This window comes from Prionailurus bengalensis, chromosome B3, assembly GCF_016509475.1.
Source record: "Prionailurus bengalensis isolate Pbe53 chromosome B3, Fcat_Pben_1.1_paternal_pri, whole genome shotgun sequence".
Classification (NCBI taxonomy): Eukaryota; Metazoa; Chordata; class Mammalia; order Carnivora; family Felidae; genus Prionailurus; species Prionailurus bengalensis.
In genome coordinates this window covers 120,609,351-120,631,716 of record NC_057355.1, presented here as the reverse complement: position 1 = coordinate 120,631,716, position 22,366 = coordinate 120,609,351, and the positions used below count along the sequence as shown (strand labels likewise).

The following is a 22,366-nucleotide window of genomic DNA, read 5'->3' as shown; positions in this document are numbered from 1 at the left end:
CTTGGCCTGTGGTTGATGCCTCCACACAGGTGGAATCGAGTGAGAATGTGCACAGCCAGGACCGAGGCCGCTCTGAGCTTGGGAGACACCATCCCCTCCTAGCCCAGAACAGACTTTCAAAAGATACAAACTTGATCACATGGTCCCCAGTGGTTTCCCTATTGTAGTACACTGGCACAGGGGAGAAGCAAAATCATCTCTGCACAAGACTAATGGGAGAAAGGCAGGAAATATTAATGAGCATCCATTAAGGCGCTCTCTCCCTCAAGCCTAAAGAAGATATTCGAGTGAAAGAAGGGTGCACAGAAGGGGAGAGCCTGGCAGAATACCAAGAAGAGACCTGTGGCTGCTGGTTACATAGTGCCCTGGTTTCCTTGCTTGAGGCCAACAACATGTGCCTGACACCAGGCCAACCTGGGACCCGTGAGGGGACAGGGAGAAGACTGGTTTTCAGTTCCTGCATGGTTGGTGCGTAGGGTACGTGGCTTCCTCCTAAAGGTCCAGGAGGAGGACTCTGGGATCTTCTACCGCTGCCTTGATTTTGCGGAGAAAAGTTACCGCCTCTCTGCCATCGATCAGCCGATGATCATAGGTCAGTGCCACATACATCATGGGCCGCACCTCCACCTGCAGGGAGGAGAAGTTGACAGGTTTGTCTGCAGCAGAGCAGAGGAGGCCCCACTGGAAGTGGGGTGATGAGAAAGCATAGTCCACAGAGAAGTTTCCGGTTCCAGAGCTTTTCCCGTTGTTGTTGCCTCTGGAAACTTAGAATATTTTCAAAAACCAAGGCCCACCCTTAGTGCAAAGCTCCCCGACTCAAAGTTTAACCAAGAAAACAAGTGCCTTTTAAAAATATGCTCTGCCCTTTCATTCATCTGTCATCTGAAGAAAAAGTTTGTCCTTAAATTCTAGCAGCCTGAAGTTTCTTCTTTAGGGTTACAATTTTAAAAAGTAACCAGAGATCCTTAAATGCTCTGAAATTATATGCCAAGTTGCTTGTGTGAGCATTTTCAAGGGAGAAGACCTAGGATTTTTGGATTCACAAAAGGGAGTTAGTGACCCAGAAAGGTACTAAACACAGGAATCCGAGGAAGTATTTTCCTACCAATGTATCTTCTAGGCCAGCTCAAGACCTTTGACTCCATTCCCTGAACTCCCAGAGAACCACTAAACCTTCATACAACCCCGGCAGCTCACAGACTCTCCATTGCTGTTCTCTGGTTCCCGGGGCAGGGACCCTGCTTCCAACTGTACCCTTACTCCCCACAGCACCTAGAGAATGGAGCTTGCTGACCATTCCAGATGAAGGGGCAAGCCTTCTTCAGCACCATGGTCCTCACACTTTAATGCACGTCAGAGTCACCTGCAGCTTCTGCTTCATCACGTCTGAGAAAGGGTCCAAGAATTTGCATTTCTAACAAGTTCCCAAATGCTGCTGATGCACACACCACAATTTGAGGATCAGTGCTCTAGCTGTTAATCAGAAACTAAGAATGGAACTTACGTCTGAAACTGCAGTGAATCTTTTATAATGAGCCGTTAGATTCCCTCTCCTCATCATCTAGCTGCTAGGGCATTAGCAGGGATGGTTCCTACCTTGCCTCCCACAGCCACTGGCCTATCAAAGATGCCATGCATGCCCAGGATGGCCGACTGAGGGGGGTTGATGATGGGTGTTCCGAAGAGCGAGCCGAAAACACCTCCGTTGCTAATGGTGAAAGTACCACCATCCATATCTTCAATAGCAAGTTCATTCTTTCGAGCCTAAAAAATGAAGATTTAATAATTGAACTGGAAGTGAGACCCAGCTTTCTTTACCTAAGGGGAGTCCAGAAGGCTCCCATCTGAGATCAACAGTCCAAGTTCTAGCTACTGTTCAGCTGAGACGCCTGTGGCCAGGGTTCCACCAGAGGAAAGGTACGATGCCTCGAGGACCTTTTTCTTCTTCAGCAGGCCTCCTCCTCTGATAAGGATATCTTCTGATACAAGAGCACTCTGAGCTCTGCCAGATGGCTATACATAAGCTCCTGGGACGACTGCCATTCTCGGGCTCGGCACTCCTTATGGAGCAAAGTGAGGCTCCACCTCCCCGAGCACTGCCCACTGGGGAGCACGGCCTTCTCCAGTCCTTCCTCCCCAACCTGCCCAGCAGCTGGCACACATGCTGCTTTTCACTGTACCTTCTCTCCCAGTTCACTGATGGCTCGCTCAATATCTGCATAATTCATAGCTTCCACGTTCCTGATGACGGGAACCACCAGACCCTGATGAGAGTGAAAAGCTGTTTTCAGTTGCAAATTAATAGTACCCTTTATGACTCCTTTGATTCAAGTTTATGGTCTCCCTTCCCCATTGAGTATCTTAATTACTCCATGTGATTAAGAGTCTTAAAATATTTAGGCTTCACATCAAGAGAAAAGGATGTGGTGTGGTCAAAGTAGGTTAGTCTTTCACTAACTCCCTTCTGAAAAGACAGGATTATAAAAATGTTCTCTCCCGAAGGGCCTGTTTCATACAGACAGAGTCCAAGACCAGAGCCTCCCCCCTCTTTCCCCAACATACCCGTGGGGTGGCTACCGCAACACTGATGTCAATATAATCCCTATACACCACCTCTTTGGCTGCGTCGTCAATCACTACGAGAGAGAACACACGTTACATACAACTCCCCAAGCCTAGGCTAATATGGAAATAACTGCATTAATAGGGTAAAAATCCGCACTGCTTGGTACACTGTTGGCTGAGCCACCTGAAAACCACACCACAGGCAGCAGACTCCTCTTACTCCAGCTGTAACCAATGTGCCAACCCATCGATCGTAACATCTCCCGAGTGACCCTGACTGAGCCTGACCACACGAGTGTCCGTTTTGGGGGGAGCCCTCAGAAGGGCTCAATACACCGGCTCACATGGGATAGGTATGCACTATAGGCTTCTTTTTCACCAGCTCTGCCCAAGCCCTCCCTTAACAGACAAGGGCTGGGGTTTACAAAGTGCTCCCAGAAAGGCAAATTAGCAAAAGGAGGGGTGGGCAGGCCGCTGGTTCCACCGCCTACTCTCGAAAGAGGTGAGGGAGGCCTCTTTCTAGGAGGCTCGGGAGGAAGCAGGGTAGTGGAAAATAGCAAACTGGCAGCTGAAAAGTCTAGGTCTAGGGCTGAGAAAACACAAGCTTGGGAATCTTTTCCACAGCAAGTCTATGGTTGTGTTGTTAGAAAACCACCAAGGAAAAGCATGTAACGTGAGAAAGAGGCCAAGAGAACTCTGAGAATTGCCTACATGTCCGGGCAGGCAGAAGAAAGGGATGGAGAGCCAATCAGGAAAGCATGAGAGGAATGGAACAAACAAGGAGGGACACATCTGGGCAAAGCAAAGACGCCCCTCTACCTACCTAAAAGTACACCACTCAATGAAAGGGTCTAGGGTTTCTATTTCTAGATCTTTATGGACCCTTGGCACTGCTGAGGACTGCAAAAGTGTCACTATCCCCTCTCCAATCTTCCAGGGAACAGAGAAGCATCTCAATAGGAAAGAACTGCTTGTTAGATCAACATTGCAATGACATAGGTGAGCAGAAAGTAAGGAAAATGAGCACCAAGTCCACGAAAGAGGGGCCAAGCCCAAGGCCTACCAGTGAGGTTCAGTGACCAGAAACCAAAGGTCACCCTGGAACCTATGCCAAGTGTGATAGGCCACAAGATGCCAGGGCCCGTGGGAAGGCTGGTGCTAGACAGAACATAAGCTTCCACCCTGACATGAGAAGCCTGGAAAACTGGGCTTGCTCAGAACTGCCTGATGGCAGAGCAGTTGCCAAACTATGAACTGGGAGGAGAAACCATTCTGTCCAGCTTGGGGGAGCGGGGGAGGCAGAAATAATCATGACACCATTTCAGGAGGGTGAACCAAGAAGTCTCTGGGGAAAGACACTCATGTTTTCACAGGTATGAAAGAGTCTTGGTCTGTTGGCCCCCATCTTTCTGTGTGTGTGGGAGCAGTCTGTGTTCCTGCACACATCTCCCAGGACCTCTTGGGGTCCGGCCACCACAAACTCACCTGCATTTACAACAGGCTGCTCCTGCAAGGCAAAGGCTGAGGCCTTCACAAATGCCGACATGAAGCCTAGTTTGAGGTTATGTTTCTTCAGAAAAGCATCTTTGTGCCGAGCCCTCATCTCCTGGATGTTACTGCAAAAACACATCACAAAACAAAATGACCACAAAGCCTTTATTTTGATTTCATACCAGCTTCTAACTCCGTGTACACAACTGGGTAAACATTTTTCCCTTACTCTGGACCATCTACCTAAGTTCAAGTTTTGAAATAGTCCAGCGGAGGTCAATATAATAACCTTGTTCCTTTACAAAACCTGGAATCAAAAGAATCAGTCCAGTCTTTAAGGTAGGTTAAGTCCCTTATGGGGCTCCTTCCTGTTCCAGAAATCACAAATTTCAGTGACAGGTAATATGATCAAGAGATCATGCAGCATACCAACATCCTTGACTGGATAAGAACATGATTTCTAGCTACACTAAAATCATGAGCTCTCTACTCTGAAGAAAAATTGTTTTAAGCATAAACACAGTCTATAAAATAAATAATATTCTTTTTGTTACAATTATGTCCCCAAAATCCACAACAAACTTGATTATGACTTCCTTGTGACCCTCTTCCAGTCTCCTAAATAATGAAAACAAAAAACAAAACAAAAACAAAAACCTCCACAGGTGTTTGGGCTCCATGTGAGCAACAGCATCCATGACTATATACGGTCAGGTAGAGTCCAGTGTCCTCTTAGGCTCACGGGAAAGTCAATAGATTTGTTCTTCACCCCCCAGAGTTAGCAGTTCCATATACTTGTTCCTTCAAACAGGTGCTAACACCCACCACATGAAAGGGACAAGGCTGGACATCAAGATACAAATATAATAAAGACATAGCCCTTGCCCTTAATATCAGTTTAATGGATGTGGTTTCCTTGGTATTTAGAAAACTGGAGATGTGTGGACCTAAGTTTTTAGAGTACAAGCAGCAAGGCCTTCTGAGAAGCCTTTACAACGTAAACAGCCTTTGTTCATTTAGGACTGATTTCTCCACAGATGTGTACCACATACATACCGCAGTTAGTGGGAAATGATTTTCCCATTATTTTGTTGCAGAAACCTCAATACTTATCGGAATACAGTTCCATGATGGAAATTGAATTGAACTTTATCTCAAGCCTAAACGCTCAGTTTTCCCTTTCTCCCTATAATGGCCTAATTTGACATTAGCACCAAAGAAGACGGTATAACTTTAACTCCCTCTTCAGACGGTTTGCCTTTGAAAAAGGAAGTTTTCCTAGGGGGCCTGATTGGGTTTAAATGTTTGTTTTCCTGAGTCTAACCTTATTTAGTGCTAGAATTACCACCCTAAAGACATTACTGGTTCCCAAGACACAAGAGCTGCAGAAGAGGGAAAGAGATGTGATAAACATCTTTGCTCTCAAACCTGCCCAAATGCTATTGTCTGGTCATTAAGCAGTTTCTATTTCAGAGCTCTGCCCTTGGAGGCAGGGGCTGGGACAACAGGGTAGAGGAGAAGGCCTCAGAAAGGCCCCTCATGGGTAGCTGATCAGCACAAGACCCAAAGGGCACTCGATCTAAACCACATTACTGACTGCAGTGAGACCCCAGGCCACTGTTAAGTGACACCTCGATTAGCTGCTGAAAGGTGATCCAGCTACTGCACTTACCTTCCCATCAAAGCTGTTGGGCCAACTGCATCTTTCAAGGCCACAAATATTTACATGTTTTGTCTTAAGGAATTAGGTAGAATTTCAAAGTCCAATTCAATTTGTGTACAATCTGGCCCTAATGCACTGAAACATAAGCTGCAGCCTTTGTGATTCATTAGTTAAGGCCCTTCCCTGTGTCCTACGGATAGGAAGGAGAGAAATCTTTTGCTTGAATGATATCCAGTCTTTGTAGGAAGCTTCACGACAGAATGGAAAACATCTAGTGAAATAAGCCACAGAGCCCTACTCTGGGAACAATGCCACAGCGCACTGTCAACACATCACTCCCTTCTCTATGTTTTTCAGATCCCTTCAAAAGAAAACAACTCCTAATGAAAAGTAGGTTAGTAAACACTTAGAATAAAAAGCAGCAAAGACATGACCTGAAGACTTCATGGTTTTCCTCCTGAATTAAATATAAACTTTTACCCCTGGCATTCAAAACATTCCAAAGTATGGATCCGACTTCCTTTCCCATTCTTTCCCACACATTCCTGACATCAGGTATTTCTCAAATGTATCCTGTACTTCCTGTGTCAGGTCCATATTGTTTGTTTACAACATCTGGAATGACCCTCCCCCCAATATTACTTGTGTCAAAATGCTAGCTGATCTTAAGACCTATTAAAAATCTCTTTCCTGGGGCGCCTGGCTGGCTCAACTGGTGGAGTATACAACTCTTGATTTCAGGGTTGTGAATTCAAGCCCCACACGGGGTAGAGATTAAAATTATGTATATATAATATATATATTTTAAGTTTACTTATTTTGAGAGAGCTAGCAAGAGCGAGCACACGGGAGGGAGGGGCAGAGAGAGACACAAAGAATCCCAAACAGGCTCTTCACTGTCAGCACAGAGCCTGATGCAGGGCTTGAACTCACAAACCATGAGGTTGTGACCTGGGCTGAAATCAAGAGTCAAGTGCTCAACTGACTGAGCTCCAGGCGCCCCCACCAGAAATAAAATCTTTAAAAAAAATCTCAGGGCCACCTGGGTGGCTCAGTCAGTTAAGTGTTTGACTTTGGCTCAAGTCACGATCTCATGGTTTGTGGGTTTGAGCCCTGCATCAGGCTCTGTGCTGATAGGTGAGAGCCTGGAGCCTGCTTCGGATTCTGTCTCCCTCTCTCTCTCTCTCTGCCCCTCCCCTGTTCATGCTCCGTCTCAAAAATAAACATTAAAAAAAAAAAAAAAAAAAAATCTTTCCTCCAAGTATTGCCTGACCCTCCCCACCCCATCTCTGCCCTATACCCCAAAAACAAATACTCTCATTCTCTCCACCTCATAGTGTTTGTACTCTTCTGATGCTTCTTTTCCTAGATTTTACTTTGTGTTTATCTAAACCACATGGTAAGCTCTAAAAGGGTAGGGCTCTTTTTCCCTTATCCTTGTATGCCCTTCAAATACAGTATAGCATCTTGTACACAGTAAGTGCTCAAATACTGCAAAATTTAACACATTGTCTTCCCCACAGTGCTGACACTTGTATACATCAAAACCTTGAAGAAAATGGGTGAGTCAACAGCTCACCATAGAAATGGTTATATTAAATTGTCCCTTTGGTTATCATTCTGAGGTTTTTACTTTAAAAACAAAACAAAACAAAAACTTGCTTTTCATTTCTTTATCAAAGCTGGTAAAGGTGAAAGCAAAGACGAGCCTATGCCTTTCTACCACCCAGTCTGAGTTGCCTAGAAGTGCACTTAAGGAGCGGTCGCTGTGAGAAAGAAGCAGGGTGCAGCGCCCTGGCTCTGAGCGTGAGTCAAGTGGCTCTTTGTCTCCAGGGTAGGCCCAGACATAAGCCTCACTGGCGTGGTTGCCCTATCTCTACTTGGCAACTCAACACCAGTTATCAGGTCATCAGAGTTTAACACCATCATCAGCCTCATTTATCAGACGTCACAAGATTCAGGTATAAAAGGCCCAGTTTTTTAAGTCACAGAGGCAGGCAATTAGAGAATGAAACTGATGGGTTACTTCTTGTGTCAGTCAACAAACAGTGCAAAGGGATCCCTCTTCTTGCTGTTAGTTTTGGAATCAGCACTAGGTAGGGGCTGGGGCAAGTTCAAGTGTTCTCCGAGGAAAAGGAGATAGGGACTAGAGCGCTCACCTCATGTCGATCTCATTGAACGTAGTCAGCATCGCACACGTATTCTGGGCCTCCTTCAGACGCTGAGCAATGCGCTGCCGCATCCTATTCATTTTCTCCTGAAAGTGGGACAAGTGTTGACAACTTGGTCTCTCTGGATCAAGCCCTCCCTGCTCGGTCCAAGGGAGCACTCAGCTTACAAGGACTGGATGGTCAAGGACTATAGTAATAAAGCACAAGAGCTCCAGGCTTTCTCTTGCCTGTGGTGGCTTTGTTCCTCTGAGCAAGAATGAGAGGAGACCCAGAGAAAAACTACTCACTCAGATGTGCCTGCATTTGACCAAGAATGGAGGCTCAGGAAATGGTTTGATTTAAAAACCAAAACCAATTTATGAAAAGGAAGAGTGTGGTGTAGGGCTAGCCAGCCCAAGAATCACGACAGAATGGGCAATTTCTGGTGATAAAGACTTGCATGAGAATAGCTACTGTGGAATGGAAACTCACAAGCAACAAACTTTGAGGCGACAGTATTTTTAGGCAGTATTCTCAGGCAGGGGAACCCACACTCTTGACCATACTTCCTTGAGGTTTTATGTCCACCGCTAGTAGCTACTATTACTATGTAGCCTTCAGCTAAGCGTCCCTGAGGGGCAGGAACAGAGCTCACCAAACCACCTCTCTACAGTGTGTGTTACTGTGGGAGGGAGGGCGCACGTCAGTAAGCTCCCGTCTCCTGCAAATATTTCACTCAACCAAGGCGTTTCAGCGGTAGCACAACACAGTGGGGAAAAAAACCACTGGACAAGTAAATGTTCAGAAGACTAGGTTTTATCTAGTCCTATCAATTGACTGTTATGTGACTGTGAATACATCACTTCCTAAACTCAGTTTCCATGAGCTGTCGGCCATTCAAAGGTAGGCACCACAGGGCCTGCACTCCACTAATCTCAACACTGCCCCCTGCCTCTTCCTGGAAGTGGTCCCCAGAGGCTTACCCGATGTTCTGAACGCAGACCTTTGCCAGCTCCTGGCTCAGCTACGGGAGGGGCAGCAGTGGGTTTTACTGCAGACACTGAAAATGAAGGGAAGGTACAGCTGCATCAGAAAATCAGAATAACATTTACTAAGTGGCAGTGCTTTCATACTGTATTGTCCCTTAATCCTGAAGATATTCTGAGGTGTACTAGGACCATTCCCACTTCACAAGTGAATGATCTGCTCAGAGAAGTTAAGTAACTACCCTAAGGTCACATAGCTGTAAACAAAAAGCTGGGATCCAAATCCAGGTCTTCTGATACAAAGTCTACAGTTCCTTCTACAAAGCAGTCAACAGAGCCTGTTCAGAGCCATGATTAGTCTCAGATTCTGCCCTATGAGGGAACATGACATTAGATGAGATGTTCTTCTCCCACACAGAGACACGTGGGAGGTGAAGGCTTACCCGGTTTGCTAGCGAGAGGTTGTGAGGGTGAGGGCACTGGTGGCATCTGAGTGGGTATGGATGCTGCAGGGGGAGGAGGAACTGCCGATGCTGTAGGCTCTGCTTTTGGGGCTGCAGCAGCAGGAGCTTCTGGTGGCTTGGCCTTAGCAGGAGCAGCTGAAAAACAAAAACAGAGGCCATTGGCGTTGTCTGGAACGAAAAGCAACCAAATCAGACACTAAGCAAGGTTGAGCAGCGAAAGCTCTATCTCGAATCACTTGACACATTCTACCTGGGCATCTGCCATATATACAAGGCAGTATGAAATGCACACAATGTTATGAGGCCCTATCCTTCCATTTCCCAGCGCTCCTGGATGTCCTACATTACATAACTGACTTAATTCAGCTGCCTTCCTGATTTCACATGTATTGACTGCTGGTCAAATTTAGCAAGTACTTTCACAGCACCTACTAAGCCTATGGCAATATAAACTTCCAAGCAAAAGAAATCCAGGCAATTGAAGATGCTAGCTAATACAAATACATGAAAGCAACACATTTCTAGTTACAGGAATACTGACAGTCTCATCTTCTACTTTAACATCACATGTGGAAGAATACTCCAAACTATTAAAAAATAAAAGTCTAAAATAAAGGCTCACTCAGACTTAAAGAGTTCAGAGCGTTTCATCTAGCATAATGCTCATAAATCAATGAGGTGGCCAAACCATAAACTCACAACTTTAAATTAAATGTGTATTTTGAGTTTATCCAACTGTACATATCTGGTTTCATATGTAAATTAGAAGAACATTCTTTTCAAGGAATGATACAGAGATAGAATTCTTCAACTGGAAGAATCGATCTTATTCCCTAGCCTTCTACCACACATTATCTCAGCCTGGTCTCAGCCTGATTAATCTCAAGGATGTAATCTACCATCTGTCTACTTAACTATATTGTTAACGAGAAAGAAATAGACGTTAGCAGTCACAGCATTTAACAAAGAATCAGAAAACCAGTTATTTTCTTTTCTAACCCCTCATACTGACTGTAAGGTCCCATATAATTCATTTTCTTGTTTCTCATTTCTTCCCAAGGGAAAGAGCAACCCTCCCTACAAATGTTATGAGAAAACACAGGTGGAAAAAACACACTGAATTCTCCAGAATGGACACCATGAAATATTATTTCTTCTCACTTTAGTAGAGCAGTGGCTCTCAGCCCTGGCTTTGTATCAGAATCACTTGGAGAGCATTAAAAACACCCAAAAACAAACTATAATAGCCAAGATCTGTTAACACCAGATTTCATATATCAGAATCCCTGGACCATGGAGTCTAGGCATTTGTCTTATTTTAAAACCCCCATGTGATTCTGGTGCCAGGGCTGGGGAGAAGGAAAAAAAAAAAAAAAAAAAAATCACTATCTTTAGAATCTTCTTCATTCTATTATATGTTTAAGAAAAGGTCCAGCATAAGAAAATACACGGAAAGAAGAGTTATTACAAGTTTTTTTTTTTTTAAATACCCCTTTCTTCTAGAACTTGATATTTAAAGTGCCCACTATATAAATATCACCTTAGTCCCTCAACTAACAGCAGCTGGAATGCCAAACAGTCTTTGAGGTATCAAGGAATTAGTACATTATGCTCAGCCCCAGTTCCAAGGGGGAACACTGGAGACCTTGACAACCAGGAGAACTTCTTTACCGCCAGTTTTCCTGAGCGTGAAAAGAGGAGTGCCTCCTTCTACTTTTCCCCCATCAGGTACCAAAAGCGCTTCAATCACGCCATTTGCTGGTGATGGGACCTGCACAGATGTCTGGAAAACAAGGACAGATGGGGAAAGAGTTCAAATTTTTACTCAGCATTAGAAATTTAATTGTCTAGAATCTCCAATATGAGTCACAACAGTTGCAAAACAGATATACAAGACTCTGCACATAGAAACACCAAGGCCACACTCTCAGAGTAATGAAGAGTCAATGCTATTGTGAAGATTCACCCTTTGTCCTTTCACAGAAACATTAAAGCAATGTTCAATTAATGTGTTTCCAAGTGATACAAAAAAAAAAAAAAAAAAATCCAAACATCTCATGCCCAAGCACAAGTGCAGGAACCCATAAGTGCAGGAACACATGTGTGCACCACCACCCCCTCCCCCCACCACACACAAAACTAAAGCCACTAACGTACATAATACATATACTGAGAACAATCCAAAAATAAACTTTTAAGACTTTTTTTTCTTTTTAATGAGCTATTCCAACACTTTAACAATGGAGGTTAAAGCAAGTTAAAAATTATCTTTAAACAACAATTAAGTCCCTGTTTTTTTTTTTTTAATTAGGTTAATAAACCAAGGGGGAGAGCATGAAAGATTACACTAATATAGGACAAGCCTACCTTGTCAGTTTCAATCTCACAAACCACTTCATCTTCTGCAACAGTGTCTCCAACAGCTGAAAAGACAGTCAAGGCTGCCTGTTAAGTGGGAAGGACTCTAATAGCCACAAAATCCCTTTTGACAGGTGTGTTAAAAGACCCTTTTCCTATAGGGTCAGGAAAAATTACACTGCACGTAATAAGAAGAAAGGAGCCCAATTACTGAGGCAGGGAGAGGGGGAGGGCAATGACAACTTTATAAAGCATTTAAACTTAAGAAACGAGTAAGGCCTGAAATCTTACCTTTCTCCCACCTAACATCTCCCTCTGTGACAGATTCTGCAAACGCTGGGGTTTTGACTGTAATCACATCATCCTCTAGGAAAAGAGCAAAAAAGAAAAATCACATGGATTCCATATATTTCCGTTTTAATTAAACCCCATTGTTGCTCTTCCCATTAAAACGCCATTCCCAAGCAGGCAGGGAATTGAAGGCTGGTACTTACTGCACACAGCTGTAGTTCTGAAGAAGCGAACACTGAAGACACTACTGTTGTTAATACTACAGAAAAAACATAAAAAAAGTAAGCTCCTTTAGCAGGTGAACCACTCACATCTTAGTCTAGATAAGGCACCATGGATCACTTTCCCTTTAAATCAGTGATTCTCAGCCAGGGGTGTCCATCAGTGTCACCTAGGGGAACTTTTCCAAAGCATACGTGTCCAGGTCCCATCCCCAGAGATTATGACTCAGCAGGTCTATGGCAGAGCCCAGATGATTTGGGTGCCCTAAGAAGTAAGCTCCTCGGGTGAGTCCAGAACCCTGTGCTGAAGTGAAACGTCAGGTCTCACAAAATAGAGCCTTACATTTGGTTCAGTGAAGGAAAAGATAAGCATCTTGGTCCTTTGCACACCCACCAAAAGGAACTGGCTTCCTGATTAGGTTTTTTCTTAACCAAATCCACCTAAGATAAAGTACGTGCCATTGCGCCACAAACAATGAAATTTTGTCTGCAGGATTACAGACCGAGATCAGATAAAGCAGCAAGATGACACAGTTAACTCGGTACTAAAACAAGATGTTGGGGCGCCTGGGTGGCGCAGTCGGTTAAGCGTCTGACTTCAGCCAGGTCACGATCTCACGATCTCACGGTCCGTGAGTTCGAGCCCCGCATCAGGCTCTGGGCTGATGGCTCGGAGCCTGGAGCCTGTTTCCGATTCTGTGTCTCCCTCTCTCTCTGCCCCTCCCCCGTTCATGCTCTGTCTCTCTCTGTCCCAAAAATAAATAAACGTTGAAAAAAAAAACAAAAAACAAAAAAAACCAAGATGTTATGGGCCAAGGGTGGGGGCAGGGGCAGAACCACCAAAAAAGTCCTAAGATATCTCTTAGTCTGTTCTCCTGCTAGGAGGCAGCACACTGGTCCATTCTGGACCCACTCAAGAAGAACCTCAAAAGACCAAGGTATTTTCCAATATGGCACTAACTTCACATAATGGAAACTAGAGAATGAGATCACCTTACATGCACGAAAGCAATAAGAGTGGTTAACTTTAGAGAGTGGGACATGTAGATATATATGGTATCCATGGTTATCTGTTAACACACATATACATTTGGGGAGAATGACTAGGACCGATGGGGACTTTCACTTTCTACACTTCAGGACCGTTTGAATATTCTACAACAAGCACCTTTATGATACGAAAAACAGATTTAAGTTGCCTTTTGTTTTTATTTATTTACTTATTTTAATATTTATCATTGAGAGAGAGAGAGAGAGAGAGAGAGAGAGTCAGAGCACGAATAGGGGAGGGGCAGAGAGAGAGGGAGACACAGAATCTGAAGCAGGCTCCAGGCTGAGCTGTCAGCACAGAGCCTGACATGGGGCTCAAACTCACAGACCATGAGATGACCTGGACCGAAGTTGGACACTTAACCGACTGAGCCACCCAGGCGCCCCTAAGTTGCCTTTTGACATTTCTACTTTTGTAATGTCAAAATAACTATAAGACCTATGTGGAATCAAGAGGAAAATGTATGTTATTTTTTGAAAAAGCACAGAACACAAAGTGATCTGCATAAAGTCTATAACCATGTGTAAGCACACGTTCACGGGACAGAACTGGTGGGTAATGTGTAACTGCAGAGACTGCTCCGTGAGAACACTCAAGAACCTGGAGCACTGGCTGTCTCCAGGAAAAGGAACTTGGTGGCACTGCAAGACCACTTCTGAATCATGAAAAATCAATATGTTTTATGATGAAAGGATTTTTAAAATAAAGTGGGTACCTTATTCACAGAAAACAGACAAAAGACAACACAAAAACAGTTATAAGGTGATCTCACCCCTGAAATTTTAGTGTTTTTTTGAAAAACCATTTACTTTCAGACGGTAATTTGTTGTATATATTGCATAGAAATTTGTGGTTGTTCCAATTTTCATTTAAATTGTAGATGAAGGGCATCTAGGTGGCTTAGTTGGTTAAGTGTCTGACTCTTGGTTTCGGCTCAGGTCATGATCTCACGGTTTGTAAGACTGAGTCGCATGTCAGGCTCTCAGCTTATGGTGTGGAGCCTGCTTGGGATTCCCTCTCTCTCCACCTCTCCATCCCTCCCCTGCTCATGCTCTCTTAAAAAAAAGAAACAAAATGTATTACATGTTCACTGTAGAATATTTGGAAACAGCAAAAAAAAGTACAGTAAAAATACAGAACCATTTTATAACCTGCGTTCTCCCACTTATCATAGTGTGAACGTGTTAACATGACAGCTTAACCAACCCCGTGTTGTTTGCCCATTTTGAGAGAAATCTGGGTATACCAGGAGTTCTTTAGTATAGATTCTTAGAAATGGAATTGCTAGATCAAAAAATACACAGTTCAAAGACTCATGAATGTCAACTGCCCTCCAAAAAAACCTCAGAAATTCATTCTTTTAGTACTAAGTGCATCATTTTCTCAATTGAAAAGAAAATCCCATTGTGATGCATGGTGAAGAAGGAACTAATCTGCTGACCCTTCATTTTAAAGACTCTCCCTAGACAGAAAGTAGCTTGATAGCTGTTTAACCGATAACTAGAGAGCATCCTCTTACCACCACCCTGAAAATACTTGGAATGAAAAGTGGCATTAAGCAACATTCATAAGCAGAAGTTAATCTGAAACACACATGGGTGGCCTTTCCCAAACTGCATTACGCAATAACAGCATTCCCTCCGAAGCAGTCAAAGTCCCAGGCCTCAACTGACTAGTCTTTTGTTTTTACTGTTTCAAAAATGAATACTATGCTACCAAGAGGATGCTCTAAATCTCCACAATAAATGTTAACCTCCAGCCCTTCAGCAGCATCTGTATCCAACCAGAATACTTATGGGTACCCTTGTATATTTATTCCCATAAAGAGAGGGTTCCAATTTCACTTTCTTTATAATCTAAACACCTGAGGACAACCACACTCTCGGGCCAGCACTGGACATGAGGCTGAAGCTCAAGGTATATCACACCTCATAAATCAACAACAAGATTAGGTCTAGAGACTCAACATAACCACCTTGATAGCTAGGCTTCGAAGCCAGTGAAGAAAGCAGATGGTCAAATTTAGAACTAGAGTCTTAAATACCCTGTGGTCACACATTTGTGCTCCCCAGTGATACTTACACAATCTTCCTGCTGTCAGGGTAACCTGGTCCCTGACATAAGGAGACCCCTGCAAGAAACAAAACAACTCTTAACCAACAACTCTTATCTTATACAGGTTACCTGCTGGGAATGGAAAAGTCTGTTCACCTCCTAATGCTGAGACAGAGCAAGATCAAATGTAGGCACCAATATAATCTTTACCAAAAGAGTCCTGCTTCTCAATGGCAGAGAGCAACAGGTATGTGGGGTTGAGAGTGGGTATATGTTTGAAGAGGAAAGGGGAGAATTCTAAGGGCAAAGCTGGAAGTAGTTTTATCATCTTATTTACCTTAAAATTCATAAACTTCCATTATCCTTACATATTTTCACAATAAAACCTCCCTACTCCCCAAGTGTTCAAATATAACTGAAGCTTGAGAAAGACACATAATGGCTTCTCTTGTGACTACACATAGCCTAATCTGAGAAGCAGTGGGAATGTTTGGTCTGGGTTTCTGTTTCCCTGGTTACTTAAAATGCATGAAACTGGAAATCTTACTACCCAAACTCTAGTAGCAAAGACTGGGCTACTTTAGGTTCAGGGTCTCCAGTTTGCCCCAGTACCAAGCAAATCACTGTCCCTCATTTCAGTTTATTGTCTTCTGTGATCTCCCTGAGGTCTTCCCCTCTGGTCAGACTCAACAAGGTTGGAGCCCCTTTCTGCCCCACCAGTTGTCCTTATCACAGATAACAGCACTTCCCCAACTGACAACTAGTTACTACAGTACAGCTGCCTCCCCTAACAAGTTCTTTCATAGCTCTTATTTCCTTCAGATCTATTAACAATTCTTTCCAAACCATGGGCTCAGGAGACACCAAATGGGAAACAGCACTCTTGTGCCCCCTCCTCCCCCAAATCTCCAAGGTTTCAGAGTCAAGTAAGTCACTTCTCTGTTCAGCAGTCAATGCCTCTGCGGTACAAATCCCAAGTACAGCATATCTTTGAGCTAGAACAACCAACAGCTCATACAGAGTTTTGGAACCCTGAGTCCAATTTAGAGTTCATCCTATAGCAAGTCTCATTTATACAGTGCTTTAGGGTTTACCAAAAGCTTTCACAGGGGCACGTGGATGGCTCAGTTGGTTGAGCCATCAGAGCAATCTGACTCTTGATTTTGACTCAGATCATAATCCCAGGGTCATGGGATTGAGCCCCGCATCTGGCTCCTCACTATGCATGGAGGCTGCTTAACATTCTCTCGCTTTCTGCCCCCTCCCCTTCTCATGCTAATTTAAAAAAAAAAAAAAAAAAAAAAAGCTTTCACATAAATGACCTCATTTTGATTTTCATGTCTCACACCTCCCTGAAGTAGAACGACCGTCTGTCATTATTCCCATTTCATACATAAGTAGGGTTTCTGGAGGTTTAAGTAACTAGCCCAAGGTGAAGCCTTGGGACACAACGCAAACCCCAAGTACAAGGTTCTTTCCATTGTCCTGCCAGTCTATAAATGGGGAAAATGTTTACTTTTGGGATTCCTAGTTTAAAAGAATATTTATTGTTGAGAGTCCACTACAAGCTCACTCTGCTAGGTGCCTATGTTCTCAGGACTCTTAGGATGAAGTCCAAAAACTTTACACATCCCTGAACTGTACAGCCCTCCCTATCTTTGCAGCCAGACAGACTTCCTTTCCATTTCTGTGACCGGTTAAGTCCCTTCCTGCCTGAAAACCTTTGCACAAGCAATTCCCTTTGCCTGTAATATTGCTCTTGGCCAACTGCTATGTATTCTTTAAGACTTGGCCTAAATGTCACTTCTTCTGGGAAGCCTTTAGTGACATTCTCACCACTCTCAACCTTCCCAAGCTGGGCTACATCCCACCCTTTCATTACACCCTAGACTTCTAGTTCAGAGTCATCACGATGTAATTGTGTCCTTATGTGTGCATAAATGCATATTTGCTGTCTCTCCAGCTAGCCCTTAAGATTCTGGAGGGTATTCCCTGTCACCTAGCACAGTGCCTGGCATGTAGTAAGAACTCAATAATTCATCTGTTGAGCACATGAGTAAGCGATGACATGATGGGTTAAGAGTTGAGGCTGAGGAGTCAGGTAGACCTGGCTTGACCAATAGTTGGCCGAGTGACCTTGGTGAAGGCACTTACCCCTTCTTGGGTTATCCATTTGTAAAAGAGAATACCTCTTTTATTGTTTCTTGATGATTAACTGCAAAATGTGCAGAAAGCACTCAGAACAATGCCTGGCACACAGAAAGCTCACAATAGGATCAACTCATTCAACAAACATTTATGCCAGGCATATAAAAAATTATTGGGATAGGGGCGCCTGGGTGGCACAGTCGGTTAAGCGTCCGACTTCAGCCAGGTCACGATCTCGCGGTTCGTGAGTTCGAGCCCCGCGTCAGGCTCTGGGCTGATGGCTCAGAGCCTGGAGCCTGTTTCCGATTCTGTGTCTCCCTCTCTCTCTGCCCCTTCCCCGTTCATGCTCTGTCTCTCTCTGTCCAAAAAATAAATAAACGTTGAAAAAAAAAATTTTTTTTTTAAATTATTGGGATAAAACCTAAATTCCTTCCAATAGTCCACACACCATCTTCTATCTCAGACCATTCCCTCCCTTAACCAAAATTCTCTGGCTAAATCACCTTTTTTTCCCAGTGCCAAAACACTGCCAGGCTCTTCCCTTCCTCATGGTCTCTGTACATGCTATTCCCTTTCCTTCTCCTGGTCTTCACTGAACTGGCCTCTGTCACACCCTCTGGGTTGCAGCTTTAATGTCCCCTACTAAAGAGGGCCCTTCTGTCCACCTTCATTTGTTTCCTTCTCGGCGCATGACCAAAATTCATGATCCCTCATTTGCTTAGCAATTTACACTGTCTTTTCTCCTAGATTGTAAGTTCCAGAAGGGCAAGAACTGTCAGCTGCTGCATCCCTAGGGAGCACCTAGTACAGGCAGGGGAAACTCAGTAACTATGTGCTAAATGAATAAACGATAGCTGTTCTTATTAAATAGTACTTTGTTTCACTCCTATATATCTGAACATCATGTGGAGAAACATTAGCACCCCGGTTTCCTCACTTACTGCTCTGCCCAGGAGAAAAGCATGTTAGGTGAAGACAAGGGCACAACTTACCAGGCAGGGAACGTCTCCCTAGAGGGCAGTTCCCCTGTTGAGAAAGAAGACATTATCGACGTCACCCAAGATGAAAGGCGGGAAGAAACAGCTTTTTCTTTTAAGTACAGACTCAAAGCTGCCCGGGTGCTAGTGACAGGTGAATCTCATGACTCCAAAAGGCAAATGCAACAACCAGGGCTCTCAGTCCCAACCGGGCCTGACAAACTATCTCAACTTCCCACCGGGGCTGAACACCCACTGACTAACGGGAGAGAGGGGGCGGGCCCCGGATCCCGTCTGGACTCCGCCGCGCCTCCTCCCAAACTCTGAGTCTCGTGTCGGGACGGGCGCGGCTCTGGGAGGCTCCTCAGCCCCGGCGCGGAGGGTGGGGCGCAGCCGGGGACGGGGCGCCGGCTGCCTCGGGAAAGCTGGGGGCCGCTGGGCTCTGCAAGACGCCCCAGAGAGCAGCTGCGCCCCCGGGCCGCCCAGTCCGCGGCCTCCGCGTCCCGGTGCCCTTGGTGCCCGGCTTGACCGGCGCGCCGCGCCCCAGCTCCCCAGGCTGCCCCTCGGCCCGCCGGCGCGTTTCTCATCCGCCGGGGACCCGGCCCGGCCGGACCGTACCTTCTGAAAAGCAGACAACGAGCGGCTGAACGCCCGAGACACGCAGCGTGACCGGGACAGCATCGCGGCGGCGGCGGAGCCGAGGGCGGGCGGACACCGGATATAGGGCCCGGCAACAACCGGAAGCGGGGCGGGCCACGGTACCTGCCGCCCGGGGAGGGGTGTTCGGAGCGAACCACTGGCGGGTGGGGGGAACCGACGGGCAGCGCAGACCAGCACCGGCCTCAGCCCACCTGTCAGCGCCAGGGAGCCTACGGCGGTGGGGCGCTCTTGGAGCCCGCTGCACTGCCAGCCGGCCTGGGTCGGTCCTCCCGGGGCACCTACGACTGTCCGGAGACCAGGACGCTCCCGGAGTCCCGCCCTCCCCGACCTTTCCTTAGAGCTGGCCCTGAGCTTGGCGCCAGTCTCTCCTGGGACCCCGGGACACCGCGCCTTTCCACCTCTGCACTACCGGCAAAGAGAAGGAGGCTGGCATGGGCTTTGAACTCGGACCTTGGCAGACACGCCTGCCCTATCTTACACTTGAGTGGCCTTGGGCAGGTGACATTGCTTCCTGAGCCTCGGGTTCCTCAGATATATATAAAAAAGCAAGAGTCACTTCCCGGCCTCCCTAACCCCAGAACAAAGAAGCAGCCCCAAGGAACCTCTAAAGGTTCCCACTGCCCTTTTACCAGACGAAGATCAGCAAGCAGCCTTACTTCTGCAACATCTCCTGATCTTCCCTCGTCCTGCTCAAATTCTCTCCAAGCTAATTGTAACCCCATACATCCTATGCATTTTGGAGGTGGTTCCTTAGTCACTCTATCCCTAGAATACAAACCACGAAATGAGGGACCTTGTCTGTCTTGTTCACTGCTGTATCTCAGCACTTGGAACAGAGATTGGCATAGGTAGGTGTGTCTTAACCATCCTGCGTGAAACCTTCAAAGTGAAAGCACATAGCACCACCACCCCTCTTTAGTTTTCCCTCCCCTTCAATGCCCAGGCCCCTGAATGTTCAACCGTAGAGCTCACCTTCCTAATAGAAAAGGTTTCCTATAAGCTTTGGTGGAATTAAGAATGAATGAATGAATGAATGAGCCACTAATGCCCGTTCATGTTGGTTGCTTCAGCTGAGTCATCTTGCCCGGTCCGCAGGCACCTTTATGGTGCCTTCACTCACCTAAACTCTGGAAGCTTCCACCTCAATCCTGCAAGGATTGGCAGAAGCCCTAACGAGAAATAGAGAAAACCTTCTTGCTCAGCTGCTGCCCCTGATCAAGTCTTCAGCATTCGTCACCTGGATTCTTTTAAAAGCTTCCAAAAGGGACCTGGGCCTCCACTCACACTTTCTCTAACCCATCCTCCATGTCAAAGATCCTTTTGAAACACACATCTAATCCTGTCACTCTTATGATTGAAGTTTTTCAATTGCTTCAACCTATCAGTAGGATGAAGTCCAAACTCCTCAGTTTGACCAGGCACCTGATAACCTGGCCTTTGGCTATGTTGTGATCCCCGCCCCCCTGATTTTCACTGATGTTGAGCTTTCGTGTTACCACACCACTGGCAATAGCCCCGGTGTGCTATTTCACTCCTTCCCATCTTGGCGTGGGCTGATCCTACCTCTTAGTTGCCTAGGGACTTCTAATCATCATGTGAGTCTCTTTTGAATCCCTTCCCTAATAATCAGAGTTAACAGATACCTTTTCTGTGCTTCCAAAGCATTGTGCCTGTGTCTCTCCTTTGCATTATAATGTCCTTTTTTTCCTGTCTCCTCTCCTGGACAGAGCAGAAGGAGGAGAGGTGACTCTATTCTTCTGAATCCTGTGCACAGAACACAGTGCCTGCTATGCTGTAGGTACTCAGTAAATACAAATGGAATTACTAAATACTGCCATGCTTATAAGACTTCTGGATGCAGCTAAAGAGTCCCAAAACAGTAATCCCTTGCAGGGTTTGCTGTTAGTATTTCTTCGATAGCTATGGGGTGCCTGGGTGGCTCAGTCGGGTTAAGCGTCCGATTTGGCTCAGGTCATGGTTTCATGGTTTGTGGGTTCGAGTCCTGTGTCAGGCTCTGTGCCGGCAGTTCAGAGCCTGAAGCCTGCTTCAGATTCTGTGTCTCCCTCTATATCTCTGCCCCTCCCTCGCTTGTGCTCTCTCTCTCTCTCTCAAAAATCAGCAAACATTAAAAAAAAAAAGAGTGGAGGAACCTCAAATGCTGCTTCACTTTGTTTTAATGTTTCTTAGACAGCTACTTAATTTTTTCCACTTTAAGTAATTCGTTTGAGAGGTTCCTATCTAAAGTTTAGAAGTTCAGGCATAGATGATGTGTGGCAAAGCATTTCTCCTGGAGTTTCAGTGATCACCCAAGTTAATCTCAGATGTTACGGTTTTAGACACCCACATATACGTGCTGGTGCGCACACACACGTACAGCAGAATGCAAAGTCTGTCTCAGAGGATAAAGGTTGAAATCGATTTCCTTGAGACTCATAAATGAGCTTCTGTGAAGTCCAAGTTCCAACCCAATAATCTCTCACCCTCTTCTGTATTTAGAGCCTTCTAGGACATAGCATCATCTATTAGGACAGGAGTTATGTATGTAAGTTCATAAACTTGTGTTTGTGGCAGAGTTCAAAAGGGAATTTATTTATTTTTTTACATTAAAAAATCTTAATTCCAATATAGTTAACATACAGTGTTACATTAGTTTCAAGTGTACAATATAATGATTCAACAAGTCTATATATCACTCAGTGCTCATTAAGATAAGTGCACTTTTTTTTTAATGTTTATTTATTTCCAAAGGAGAGAGACAGAGCATGAGTGGAGGAGGGGCAGAGAGAGAGAGACACACACACACACACAGAATTCAAAGCCGAAGTCTGACGCTCAACCGACTGAGCCACCCAGGCGCCCCTAAGTGCACTCGTTTTTTTAAAAAAACTTGTATTTATTTTTGAAAGAGAGAGATAGAGGAAGAGAGAATGGGTGGGGGAGGGGCAGAGAGAGAGAGGGGTACAGAGGATCTGAAGTGGGCTCCGTGCTCACAGCAGAGAGGTCGATGCGGGGCTTGACCTCACAAACTATGAGATCATGACCTGAGCCAAGGTTGGATGCTTAACAGACTGAGCCACCTAGATAAGCGCACTCTTAATCCCCTTCGCCTGTTTCACCCATCCTCCCACCCACCTCCCCCCTGGTAACCATCAGTTTGTTTTCTGTAGCTACAAGTCTGTTTTTTTGTTTGTCTCTTCCCTTTGTTTTGTTTCTTCAATTCCACACATGGGTGAAATCATATGGTATTTATCTTTCTCTGATTGGTTTTATTTTACTTAGTATTATA

General features: G+C 45.2%; 1 protein-coding gene across 1 annotated transcript; it reads right to left on the bottom strand.

Moving 5' to 3' along the window:
* Positions 1 to 135: 135 nt before the first annotated feature.
* Positions 136 to 19,382, bottom strand: DLST (dihydrolipoamide S-succinyltransferase). Its single transcript, XM_043556643.1, has 15 exons — positions 19,039 to 19,382; positions 18,436 to 18,469; positions 15,323 to 15,371; positions 12,172 to 12,227; positions 11,969 to 12,043; positions 11,687 to 11,742; positions 10,991 to 11,102; positions 9,299 to 9,454; positions 8,853 to 8,929; positions 7,879 to 7,976; positions 4,051 to 4,181; positions 2,563 to 2,636; positions 2,181 to 2,264; positions 1,597 to 1,764; positions 136 to 627 (listed from the first exon to the last, which is right to left on the bottom strand). Exons 1-15 carry the CDS (start codon positions 19,099 to 19,101, stop codon positions 493 to 495), a joined length of 1,368 nt encoding a protein of 455 aa, XP_043412578.1. The 5' UTR covers positions 19,102 to 19,382; the 3' UTR covers positions 136 to 492.
* Positions 19,383 to 22,366: the final 2,984 nt, after the last annotated feature.